This window comes from Tasmannia lanceolata, unplaced genomic scaffold (assembly GCF_043159265.1).
Source record: "Tasmannia lanceolata isolate RefF3 unplaced genomic scaffold, GAP_Taslan_0.1 ptg000011l, whole genome shotgun sequence".
Classification (NCBI taxonomy): Eukaryota; Viridiplantae; Streptophyta; class Magnoliopsida; order Canellales; family Winteraceae; genus Tasmannia; species Tasmannia lanceolata.
In genome coordinates, this window is record NW_027518688.1 from 24163954 (window position 1) to 24176890 (window position 12937).

At 38.6% G+C, this 12937-nt stretch overlaps 1 protein-coding gene across 2 annotated transcripts; it reads right to left on the reverse strand.

The window, feature by feature from the left end:
* Positions 1 to 18: 18 nt before the first annotated feature.
* On the reverse strand, positions 19 to 10456 carry LOC143886729 (putative E3 ubiquitin-protein ligase LIN-2). 2 transcript variants are annotated; one of them, XM_077390834.1, is made up of 8 exons: positions 8080 to 10456; positions 6171 to 6458; positions 5994 to 6076; positions 5257 to 5910; positions 4524 to 4668; positions 2985 to 3245; positions 1039 to 1342; positions 19 to 262 (listed from the first exon to the last, which is right to left on the reverse strand). In XM_077390834.1, exons 1-8 carry the CDS (start codon positions 9847 to 9849, stop codon positions 144 to 146), a joined length of 3624 nt encoding a protein of 1207 aa, XP_077246949.1. In that variant the 5' UTR covers positions 9850 to 10456; the 3' UTR covers positions 19 to 143. The 2 variants fall into 2 exon arrangements, with proteins under 2 accessions (XP_077246949.1, XP_077246948.1); XM_077390833.1 differs by having other exon boundaries at positions 1039 to 1345.
* Positions 10457 to 12937: the final 2481 nt, after the last annotated feature.

Consider the following 12937-nt stretch of genomic DNA (forward strand, 5'->3'; position numbering starts at 1 on the left):
TCACCCAACACAACGAAGATAATAATAATAATTATAAGCAGTAAAATCCGGAGTCTACCATTGCTATAAAAAACATTATACATACAGATACCAGTCAGAATTTATAATACAGTAGTCACTAAAAAAGTGGGCATTTAGAGAACCTAGATGCACTCCCCTGAAATAAAGTTAAGAAGCTCCTTTGCTGTCCATGTGACCTCTGTAAGGGTACTTAGAGGAATCACAATCTCTTCACCAAACGTCAGAAGTAGGAGCCGGCATTCTGCAACATTCAAAGAACAACAGTGCATTATGACCAGTCATGAATTCAAAATAGGGCTGAGATTTGGGTCGGGATGGGTTGAGCTTTTGCTAGAAAATTTAGAATCAAGCTAAACCCGACCCAATTGTATGGCAAAAAGCTCAAGCCGAATTCTCAAAAATCGACCTGAGTTGCACCCCTAATTCAAAACTATCAGTATACTGTTACATAAGCAAGACCAGGCGCTCTGCAAGTTTCCACGAATAGAAATCATGAGATTCTGAAGTAGGATTAGCATAGAGCATACTTATGAAGATATGAATGACTGTGGAGATCACTTTTAGTATCAAATTTTGCGTCCTACAGACTGAGGCATATGGGGGAGTGTATGTGACATCAGGACTTTTGATCTCGTGGAACATCATGAGGTGACCGACATGGTCTTCGTCCCATCGTGAACTGACATGTTCATTTTAGATTGTGACAACCAATTGCCCCACACCGATTCTTGGACTCAAAATTACTTTTAATTTTGAGGGCAATAATTGGCTTGGGCCCACAATCGGTTGCCACAATCTAAAATGAACAGGGCCTAAAGATAGTAGGCGGATCGGAACTAGAGATGGATCTTTATTGAAGGTCACTATCTGATCCCAGATTCAGACTTTGAAATGTAAAGGTGATGTACAGTGACCATTGAGATCCATCCAAAAGTGGATCCAATCTCCTGTTTAACTAGAAGCCTAAGAAGGTTAACATGCAAGCCAGCAAAAATAAAAAGATTAAAACTTGCTCACCTGAAATTTTGCTGAAATTGAGGAGGGACATGGAAGCAAGTACTCTAAGTTGAATTTGCTCGCATTCCAAGCTTTCTTTCAGCCGAGGGACAAGAATTGAAAATGCAGATAGCTGAAATTCACTATCTACTAAAGAAGTAAGGGCTTGACTCAGCCATGCAACGGTGGTGAGGCAAGCTCTTGCCAAATCAGGGTTTCCAGAGCTTAAACACTTGGAGATGGTCTCCAGAAATGACTTTGTTCCGTTACCAAGTAGCAGCAATGCCAAGTTCTTCAACCACTCTTCTCTGGCCTTGTCTTCTTCCTGCTGAAAATGTTAATGTCAACTTCAATAACTGGGATAGAATATCCATGCTGAAAAGATAGCGAAACGTTACAGAAAAGAGAACTCAGGAGGGCAACAACTCATAAAAGCAGGATAACTAAAACACTGATGTTTGCTAACAGAGGGCATCCCAAGGCTAAGTTAGCCATTAAAGCACCCACACCCAGCAGATAAGCATTTTTTGAAATTCATGTTTCATAAAGTTTCTCAAGAAGAAGTAATGTAGAAAAAGAGTTGAGCTTTTACGTAGCTCATGAACTGATACCCATTCTAGACAAGCCACAATCTAAATGGGTATACTAGTTATCATTAAAAAAAAAAAAGGGTATACTAGTTGCAGACAGTGCATCCATGAGCACTTTAGCTGCATTGATGTAGTCTTTGTCCCTCTTAAAGAAAAAAATGTGTTTCAAACCCTCATTCGAGACCCTAATGACTTAGAAAACGGTCAATATCATCACTAGGGAAAAAGAAGATGGGATTAATACCAACCTATATTCCTCAGAGTTCTAGGTGTGAGACAAACCCAAGTGCTTTATCTACGGAACTAAAGTTTTTGGACGGAATATATCAGGATCAATCCTGATTCCTAAGGTGGCAGCTCTCTCTGTCCGATAAAATGGGAAATAGCATCAACCAGGACATACCGTACTTGACAGTCAATTTATGGTACAAATCACTGATTTGAAAATCATGTCACCTACATTACTCCACATATACCTGAAAAAGGTTAAGCTATGCCACCATGTTGTACATGTCTGGATCAATTGCAATCATGGTCTAAAGTATTAGATTTGCAAGATGTATTTGACACACCAAAATTCTGTGAGGTATTGAAAAGAAAGGTGATCACTTTGCTTGTTTTTTTGTTGAGCAATAGTATTTGTTGCTATTCAAAAAAATAAAAATAAAACATCTGTGGCATATCTTAGAATACCACCCTAGAAAGAACATTGTATTGGACAATATTATTGCTACTTTTCCGGTAAAAAAACATTATATATATATATATATAGAGAGAGAGAGAGAGAGAGAGAGAGAAAACTGTTGCTGAGCTTAAGCGCACCATTTTTTTGGTGCGCTTAAGTTGTTATAACGCCTCCCATTGGTGCGCTTAAACGGGACCCAGCGGGACCCAAACATTTAAACGAATGGGAGGCATTATAACAACTTAAGCGCACCAAAAAAATGGTGAGTTTAAGCGCACCAAAATGCTTCTCATCATGGTCAGAACTAGAGAGTTTCTCTAATTTCCCAATAATGAAATGGCCTATCAGAAATATTTAAAAAGGAACAATCATAAGACGGCCTGCAGGGAGAGTGTCTCACAGCCAGGACGGCCACTCCTGAGTGCCGCGGAGTTGGTCAGATGGCTACCAAAACACACTGCCCACAGGCGGTAGCTATCCTAGAGCTGATGCTCTGCCTGCATTTTCAGATAGCACCTCCCTTTAAAAACCACTAACTACGGAAAAATACTGGTATATTGTTTTTTTAATGAAATACTGGTATATTGTTACGAATTTTAAATATTGAACCTAGATCATAGCTTGCAGTTTCCAACTTCTAAAAGGAGCTACAGTGGAAAAAACCTCAATGCATTGAAAAAAGCGGAACATACCCACGGCATGGATTCATCAATTTGGATGACCCTATCATCGTTGTCGAGAAAATTGGTGTCACAACCATCACTGAACCCTGCTTGATTTAGTAGCCAAGTCTCTATCAGTACCTCTCCAGAAGATGAAAAATGCCCTCCCAAGATAAAAAGAGCTCTGCAAGACTGCTCTCGGACCTTCTCATCTGTCAAACTGCAATCCAGGGCCACTGTAATAGCATCAACAGCCTCTTCTCTATATAAGCTAAATCTTTGGGGCTCTTCCTGCAACATAAGGTTAGCCAAGTGATGAATATCAAATTCCATACGTGTGGGTTTTCAAAGATAAATTGTTGATTTCATTCAAGGGTATTACTACAAGCATCACAATGATTAAAAGAATCCGAAATTGCTTCTCGTGGTGGGATTGAGTAATCTTTATTGCCGAGGGTTGTGAACGTTGATCTAATCTTTGATTTTGAATTTAAAATTCCTTGTGGATGCTAGGGTTTTACTATCATCATTAAGAGAATCAATCTGAACGATCTGAGCTGAGATTTGACGACTGAATCGAATCAACCTCTACCATTGAATTTCTAAATTATGTTGGTCTTGAGCTACAACAGTTGGATCAACTTGATTTGATGGAAATCAATTAGATAACATTACTTGTGGTTTTCGAGATATATTGAATGGTTGAATGCGAGCTATTTTAGACAGTGTGTGAAACCCTAATTTAGCCCCATGTTTTTTTATTGAATGTTTTTTTCCCGAGATATATTGAATGGTTGAATCTGAGCTATTTTAGACAGTGTGTGAAACCTAATTGAGCCTCATGTTTGAGCAACTTTATATGAGTTAAAGATCAACTTGGACTTTCTCTATAAATCCTGCACCAGAAGCACATTGGTAAATCAATTACGTACATTTGACATTTTAACGGTAACAAACAAGAAGGCAAAGAAACACACCCTGTCAACTGGTATTGCCACAGTTAGATGTGTTTGAGTTTTCTTCCTTTCTCTAGTTATTCTCCTTAAAAAAAAAAGGGCATGCAAACTAGCTGCATACTTCCCATCCTCAAGCAAAAGGAGATAAATACTATATTGGGCCAAGTTTCTCTGAAAGACTGAACACTGAAGATAATCCGGCAGCAAACCAGAGAACAGTGTATCCCATTATTTTCTTCAACAGCACTCTCCCCAGCTTATTTCTTTTTCTTTTTCCCTTTATTTTTTCTTTTTGGTGGGAAAGCAATACCCTCGTCACAAGCTGAGTTGGACGCAATCTGATAAGAATCTAGCAAATCCAGATCAACCATGACAACTAGTAAGACATCTAACAAACTGATCTCTAATTATTCATTTATCAGATTGCACTTTTCACTTTCCAATTTTTTGGTTATTAATGTTAAACGCTTCAATGAAGATACCCAAAGCTAATTCCACTGGGAATCTGGATAAAAGCAGGACGAGTCACAAGACAGCGGGATTACTAGAAAAACATTCAAACCTTCAAACAGAAAACTAGCCAAATTAATTTAATATTTATTACAAAGCATACCAGAAGATCAAAATGCAAAAGGAGTACAGCAACCAGGGGTTTTTGCTCAGGTAGAGAGCTTTGGAGATATACAAGCAGAACATGTAGAGTATTCATCATCCCCTCTTTCTGCAAGTCACCCAAGAAAGATGTGATGGTGGTCCTCCTGTGACGTCATAAAATAAGGTAGCATGAAGGTCAAGAGAAAATATAGATCAAGAAATATCAGACGAAAACAGATACGACCTTGCCTTTTCTAACCATAGGAGGCTATGCATTCCAATGATTTAAGATATAAAGATAGCATTTAAAAACATGGACTCGAACAAGAACTCAGCCGTGGTAAAAAAAAAAACTGAGGTGAGTCAATGATTGATGAGGTCAACTTTTCATTAACTCGGGAAAGTCACTGGAGTCTTTGATTGACTTGGTAAAGAAAACTCAAGACTCGAACAAGAACTCGGCAAAGGTAAAACTGATTCGACTTAGGCAAGTCGATGATTAACTCGGGGAAATTGTATAGAGAGCAAATTTTGAAGACGTCCCTTTATGGCCAATAGCAAGAGTCTCACTGTCATTTGGTAAGGGAAAAGGCCCAAAAGAATAAAACCATAGCATTCCATGGCTCACGCTTGTCACTCCAATGAAGTAAATGATAATTGCTTTAAATAAAAATACATAAAATATGCAACTTCCAAGAAGGCGAAGGCAGTTGGGTATTGACCAATATTATTGAAAAGTTAATGAAACAGACCTCTTTAAGCAAATCAGTTCAGTCAGCAACAACACTGCATTTGTTCTTGACCTAACTTGCTTGTTATGGAGGAGCTGAACGATACATGACTTTTTTATGTTTCTAGCAATGTAGTTTCTGCAACCTCCATCTGCCTCGATGCAGCAAGATAAAAGTGATGCGACACGTGTCTTCTCTTCCAAATCACCCAATTCAAACCTTCGAACAAGAAATTCCAAACCTCCAAGGGAGACAAGGTGTTTGGCGTTCTCCATTCTTTCCTCTGTGCTGAAAGCAGTAAGAAGCTTCTCTAGTATGAATAAAGCTGCCTCATCCTTGGATCTATATTCATGTTTAAACGAGCTCCCTGTTATTTGAGTGGCAAAATCCAACAAATTTCTACAGTGTTCAGATTTCCACCCATCTATAACGCGCTTCAAAACAAAATTAGTAGTCGGCACTGATACATATTTCAGTGTCTGCCCAGTTACCGGGCATGTTCCGTTTCCTCGATCGAACCATGCCATAATGGCCACTCGCTCAAATGTCTGACCAGTCTCTAGTGTCACAGGGTCTTCGAACAACTGCCCTGTTAAAGGGCAAGTAAAATCTTTGGGAATAGTAGAGAAGGAAGAGCTTTCGCCAAAATATTCAAATTTTCCATAAAGCCCTGCACTGATAAAACAAAAACATGAGTGGTTATCAAGACTGTTCAGGAAGAAAGGTGTTATTTTCAGAAAAAATAAATAAATGCATACCTAGAGATTGTCACAGGTGAATCGATATTACCAGTTGTAGATGCCACAACCTCACATTTTGAAGAAGATATCATGTTGCTTGGCTGCACTCAAAGTGGCATTTAAAGTTTGTAAGAGTCAGAACCAAATGATAATCCTCATTTAGAAATCCAACAAGCAAGTGTCAAATATCAGTACTTTGGTATACAGATCAGAAACTGCCATGTACTTAGAATAAAACGGAGGAACAGAATCAACAGGATCTATGGAACCCTCAGTCCGCTCCAGTTGGAAAACAGATTTTGCCAGCTTCTTAAGAGTAAGTTCATTTGCCGTTGTATGTGAAAGAAGATGCAGCGTGGTGCTGCTCCCTGAGATGCTCTGGCAAAGGTGTGCATTGTCCCCTTCATCTAGTTCTTTCACTTCTGGAGAAACCACTGGATGAGATCCCCTTGCATTCTCGGGATTTAACAGAAGCCCATCTGCCTGCAGGGTGTGGAAAGTGATGTGATCAAACATAACATATTCAAATAACACAACAAGAATAATAAGGATAACATACTTTCAAGTGTGTGTGCGCGCGCGCGTGCGTGCCTACATATATGCTTGTCTGAAAACAATGTCATGTATCTTCATAGAGTAAGACCAAACATTAGGCTAACACAGTGAAATTGCGTGCGCGCGCGTGCGTTCGTGCACATGTGCGTGCGTGCATTCGTGCGCGTGTGATTGCGTGTGTGTGTGTGTGTGTGTGTGTGTGTGTGTGTGTGAGAGAGAGAGAGAGAGAGAGAGAGAGAGAGAGAGAGAGAGTATTTTCGTAGAGAAGAGAGGAAAACAGAACTCACAATTTGTGGGGCTTGAATTGTATTTTATTTCATAATGAGGTACAGCCCTAATCATTTGCTTATTTAAAGATCCACATCACAAAAATTAGACGAATAGCATTAAGATATAACAAACCAGAAGAAACTTGGGTATGCACCAAACTCAAATTGAGTGACTTATGTGTTATTTCTAACACACCCATCGAGTTGTAGTAAGGCTTTGAACATATTCAGTTTGCCAAAATGCCAAATAGACAGATATGATGATCTCTTATAAGACCTTTAGTGAAGATGTCTGCTACCTAGGCTTCACTTGGAACAAAAAGTGGAGGTATCTCGCCACTTTCTACTCCTCCGACAAAATGAGTCATTTTATGTGTTTTGTTATGGCATTCAAGTGAAACAACGGGTTTTGCGATAATTTAATTGCTGTCAATACAGTTTTGCATGCACTCTTGAAAGCATGTGTATCTTCGGGAGTAGCTGCCTTAACCAAACCATCTCTACGTCGTAGAAGTCATGGTCCTATATTCTACTTCCGCACTAGATTTTAGTCTTGTGTTGTACGATTTTGGTCCTCCCTTATGGTCAACAGGTAATCTTCACTAAGGCATAACAGCAAAAAAAATAAGGTTGTCAATTGGTTCAAGTATTACTATAGTTATGTTTGCAGTTTTGCACACAAGCACATCCCAATAAATGTGCATTATTTATCAAGTATTGAGCGACTCCTGTTTGCACTTTTCAACATTCATTGTGAGGCATGTGCCATTCACCATATTGTGCATTCTCAGCCAGTCACAATCATGGATTCACCAGATGAATACTGAACAGAAAAATACTTGAAAGCTTTATCCCACCCAAATGCATGCAACTTATACATGACTATTACAGGTACATGAGCTGAAGGCCTGGGGCACAAAATGAAGAGAGACCTATATAGGGAATAGTGATTTGACGGGCTGGAAAATCAATCAAACCCAACATCACTGTCACGGTCCTAAATTCAAAACCCAAGGTCTGCCACCCAAGCCCTGACGCAGTAGTTCATGCGGAACATAAATGAGCTGGCATGTCTCATTCAAATTCTCATGTGTTCCTTTATTTAGACATAACAAGTGGCCTTCAAACAGACAGCAAGATCAATAAATCTCATATGATAAAATGTAAAATCCTAGAAGAGTTTATTTTATTTTATTTTTTCATTTTATTTTCGGCATCTCAAGAAGGTTAGTCAACTAGTATAGAAAGAATGAGAGAAGAATAAGAAAGAAATTGCTTACATGAAGTGATGGATCCTCGGGCATACTCTCGATAGGGTAGTCTTGCATTTGTTGTCCTGTATAAGTTCCTGGTTTAGGAGAGTGAATTAGCATTCCTTCCTTTTCTTCAATATTGACATCAAAGCTTCTGGAATAAGCACTGAAATTCTGCTCCACCTCCCCATTGTTTAGTTCATCAATATCATCCAATTTATTAGATTGGCCAAAAACAGCTTCATATAATTTTTTGCTGATCATTGGGTGAGAGGAAATGGAACCAATTGCACTCGAATCATGGTCTGGAGAAGGCCCATGTGAACCTCCCGGCGAAACTCTGCGAACAGAAGTTGTAGGAATATGAATAGATGGAATGGCAGGGGCTTCAATCCCCTCTGTCAGCCATTCCTTGTAATAAACCGCAAACTGGTAAGTACCACTATCCAATATTTCATTATACACTTTCTCAAGAAGTTTAAGCTTCCTCACCCTGCTTGACGTATTTGGAATCGCCTCAGCTTCTTGGTCATACCAAACCCTCAAATGTGAAAGATGGGGAAGGAAAAGGTGGTCCCACAGCTCTGGCAACAAACAAGTTCGCGCTTGAAAGGGTGAATCACAGAAAACCTGAAGAAGATGCTTTGCCGAAACTCTTTCTTTCTTATGGAGCTTATATATCACAGAAAGATAGAGATGGGCACAAGCCGCCAAATGCGAATTAGGAATCCCAGATGTAAACCCATCCTTTAGATCCTTTGAATTAAAACCTGCAATGACACTCAGCTGTAAGGATGCTTTCTTCAATTCCTTTAGGCTTCCCAATTCCCCAGCAACTCTTTCTACTGTTTGAATTGCCTGTTTGAGTTTAACAACAACTCCACTGTCATCAAGATGGCGATCTTTTGGCTCAGCAAGGTTTAGGCAAGACAAACAATTGCTACGAATTGACATTCGGAAATTTTTGTCTTTGAGAAAACGCCTAATATAACCACTAAGGATAGAAACCATGGCTTGTATCGCAGCTTCATCAAGTGCAGGTTCTGAAACCGCTCGTTCAAGATTTGGATGCATTTGACTATTAGAATCTTCAAATGTTTTAACATTCTGTAAACTTTTACTAGATCCACCATTAGATGGTTTGGATTCCAGAAAGTTTTTCTGGGAGTAGCTGTTAAAGCTCATTTTCTTCTGAAACATGGATCTGTTTCTACTCCTCTCATTTCCTTGCAACTCCTTCCTAGTTCTTTCCTTGTATCTCATATCTTCCTTCATATCGTTACCACGTCTATCTTTCAAAGCCTCACTCAACCGCAACACATTACCATTAAATCTCTCATTTTCATGCAAATCAATCGAATCCTGATCATCGAATATCTCATTTTCATGGATATCACTCCAGTATCTCTCTTTATGCCTCGCCGCATCCCTCACATTTTCAGGAGTTTCAACAGTAAATTTCTCATCTTCATGGATCTCACTAAAACCTTTTCCCTCAAAAAACTCAAATTCCTTATCTTTCTTAGATTCATTTACAGGTCTCTTGTCTTCAAGCAGGTCGTTGTTCTTCGATCTACCAACCCTAACTCTCTCGTTTTTCTTCAATTCAATTCCAGATCCGTGCAACTTAACATTAGATCTCGTCCTCTCAATCTTTTTCCTAACATCCGAAGCAGAAGCATAGGGATTATTTTCAGGGAAAAGGTAGAGAGGCAAACTTACAGACTTGAATGAAGTTCTAGACCTCGGCCTCCCTTTAAACCCTTCCTCCGCAAGTAGCTCCTCTAGAGACGCCATTTTCCACTCCCTTCAACCTCGTATCAGCTTACCTGCAACAGATTTGCAGTGTATCCGAATCCAAAAAACAATCAAACGTAGCACCAAAAAAAAAAAGTCTAAAATCAGATCTTTGCAAATAAAAACAAGCATTCAAGCCTTCATCTTGCAAAAAAACTCTAACAGAGATGCGATGGCAGATTTACTAGGGTTTCAAAACCGATAACTGAAGAAAATTCGCAAGAGAAAGGCGAATGTCTAGGGTTTCGAAGGGAAGAGCTCTCGAGACGCCATTTCCATCTCTTCGGAGCTTCTTTAGGGGATTCAAAACGGAATTCTAGGGTTTGAAAAGCGAGGGAGGAGCTAGGGTTTGATCTTTGGGAGAGGAGGAGCGGGAGAGAGGGTGAAGAGACTTGGTGATTAGATGCCATTCAGGCGGAGAAGCCTACAAAGTAAGAGAGAGAGAGAGAGAGAGAGAGAGAGAGAGAAGAAAACAAGGAGAAAAATGGCAAGGAGAAGAAAAAGAGGGACAAATGGAAAGATGACAAGTGAAGAGAGCGTGTAGTGAAATATTGTTTCCTGGCCTGCAATGGGATTTGGTCGTATTGCCGTCTTGCCTCCTCTGAGGTCTACTTTGTAAACAAAAGCTGAGCAACAAAGAGGCAGCAGATAAGACATGTTTGATGGGGTCCATATGCTTTTGTCATCTAATTAGCATTGACTATACAATGCTAGCATACAAAGCAGAAGGCATTTCGCAGATGGTGTGTTTCATCTGACAGCAGCCACTTCTTAAATAAGACAAAAATCTGATGCTGTCAGATGCAACACTTCATCTGCTAAATTCCTTCTAGGACGGACCTAAATATATTAAAGGGAAAATGACCAAATAGAAGGGGTTTCTACTGACTATGACATTTCAAGAGGGGTGTTTTCTAAATCACCAATCAAGAGTGCATATGATTAAAATGCCCTCTCTCTCTCTCTCTCTCTCTCTCTCTCTCTCTCTCTCTCTCTCTCTCCCTATCAAATCACCTTTTTGAAATGATGACATTTAGAATACAAATCCCAAAACCCACCTTTTTCTCTCTTCTTCTTCTTCCTCCCACCTACGTACGTATAAAAAACCCAAAAACCTCCATTTTTGAAACCCAAAAACCTCCATTGTTAGATGCCAAAAGCTCCATTCTATTGCTGAAAACCTCATTTTTAGATGTCAATGCCTCCCTAACCCTTCATTGCATTGGAAAACGCCTCCATTTACAACAACTATTGCAAAAAAAACGTTATTAGATTCCGAAATCGCAAAAATCTTCAGTAGAAACCACCATTCCATTGCACAAAGCCTCCATTCAATGGAAATGTGTGTATTTCTAGCCCTCTCCCTTCTCTTTCAATTATAAGGCATGTTTATAAACTTGAATGAAAGTTTTCCATGTTAAACTACTGTTTTTCACTTTATAATCATTGTTATTTTACTGTAAACCACTAATTTCTTAAGTTAAACTACTATTTCACTATGATAAACCACTACTGAAGTGGGTGTTTATAAGTGGTTTATATAGCTTCTTTGGTTAAGAATCCTCAGTAGTGGTTTATAATCATAAGTAGTGGTTTATTAAGGCTTACCAGTGGTTTAGAGTGTTTATAATTGGTTTATAAGGATTAACAATGGTTTAAAGTGTTTATAAGTGATTTATACAGGGTAAGCAGTAGTTTATAGTATTTATAAGTGGTTTATACAGGCTTATCAGTGGTTTAGAGTGTTTATAACTGGTTTATATAGGGTAAACAGTAGTTTATGTAAGCCTATCAGTGATTTATATAGGCTTATCAGTGGTTTAGAGTGTTTATACATAGTTTATACAGGGTAAGAAGTAGTTTATAGTATTTATAAGTGGTTTATATAGGCTTATCAGTGGTTTAGAGTGTTTACAACTCGTTTATATAAGGTAAACAGTGGTTTATCTAAGACTATCAGTGGTTTAGAGTGTTTATAAGTGGTTTATATTGACTTATTAGTGGTTTAGAGTGTTTATACATGGTTTATACAGGGTAAGAAGTAGTTTATAGTGTTTATAAGTGGTTTATATAGGCTTATCAGTGGTTTAGAGTGTTTACAACTCGTTTATATAAGGTAAACAGTGGTTTATCTAAGCCTATCAGTGGTTTAGAGTGTTTATAAGTGGTTTATATAGGCTTATCAGTGGTTTAGAGTGTTTATACATGGTTTATACAGGGTAAACAGTGGTTTACAGCGTTCATAAGTATTTTATATAATCATAGCAGTGGTTTAGAGGATTTATAAGTGTATAATATATGGTAAACAATGGTTTAGAGTGTTTATAAGTTGTTTATATAAGCCTAACAGTGGTTTAGATTGTTTATAACTGGTTTATATAGGCTTAACAGTGGTTTAGAGTGTTTATAAGTTATTTATACAGTATAAGCAGTGGTTTATATAGGGGTAAGCAGTAGTTTAGAGTATTTACAAGTGATTTATATAGGGTAAACAGTTGTTTAGAGTGTTTATAAGTTGTTTATACAGTGTAAGCACTGGGTTAGAGTGTTTATAAGTGGTTCATGTAAGCCTAGCAGCGGTTTATAGTGTTTATAAGTTGTTTATATAAGCCTAACAGTGGTTTATAGTGTTTATTAAGTGGTTTATATATGCTTAACAGTGGTTTAGAGTGTTTATAAGTTGTTTATACAGTGTAAGCAATGGTTTATAGTGTTTGTAAGTAGTTTATATAGGGGTAAGCAGTGGTTTAGAGTTTTTACAAGTGGTTCATAAAGGGTAAATGGTGGTTTAGAGTGTCTATAAGTTGTTTATACAGTGTAAGCACTGGTTTATATAGGGGTAAGCAGTGGTTTAGAGTATTTACAAGTGGTTTATATAGGTTAAACAGTTATTTAGAGTGTTTATAAGTTGTTTATACAGTGTAAGCAGTGGTTTAGAGGATACCGGAGAGAGGTGCACGAACCTGCGGGGCATTGTGACCCTCTAATGGACGGTTGGGATCATCCCATGAGAGAAAGAGGGCATTGTGGCCCTCTAGTGGACGGTTGGGATCATCCCATGAGAGAGAGAGGGCATTGTGGCCCTCTA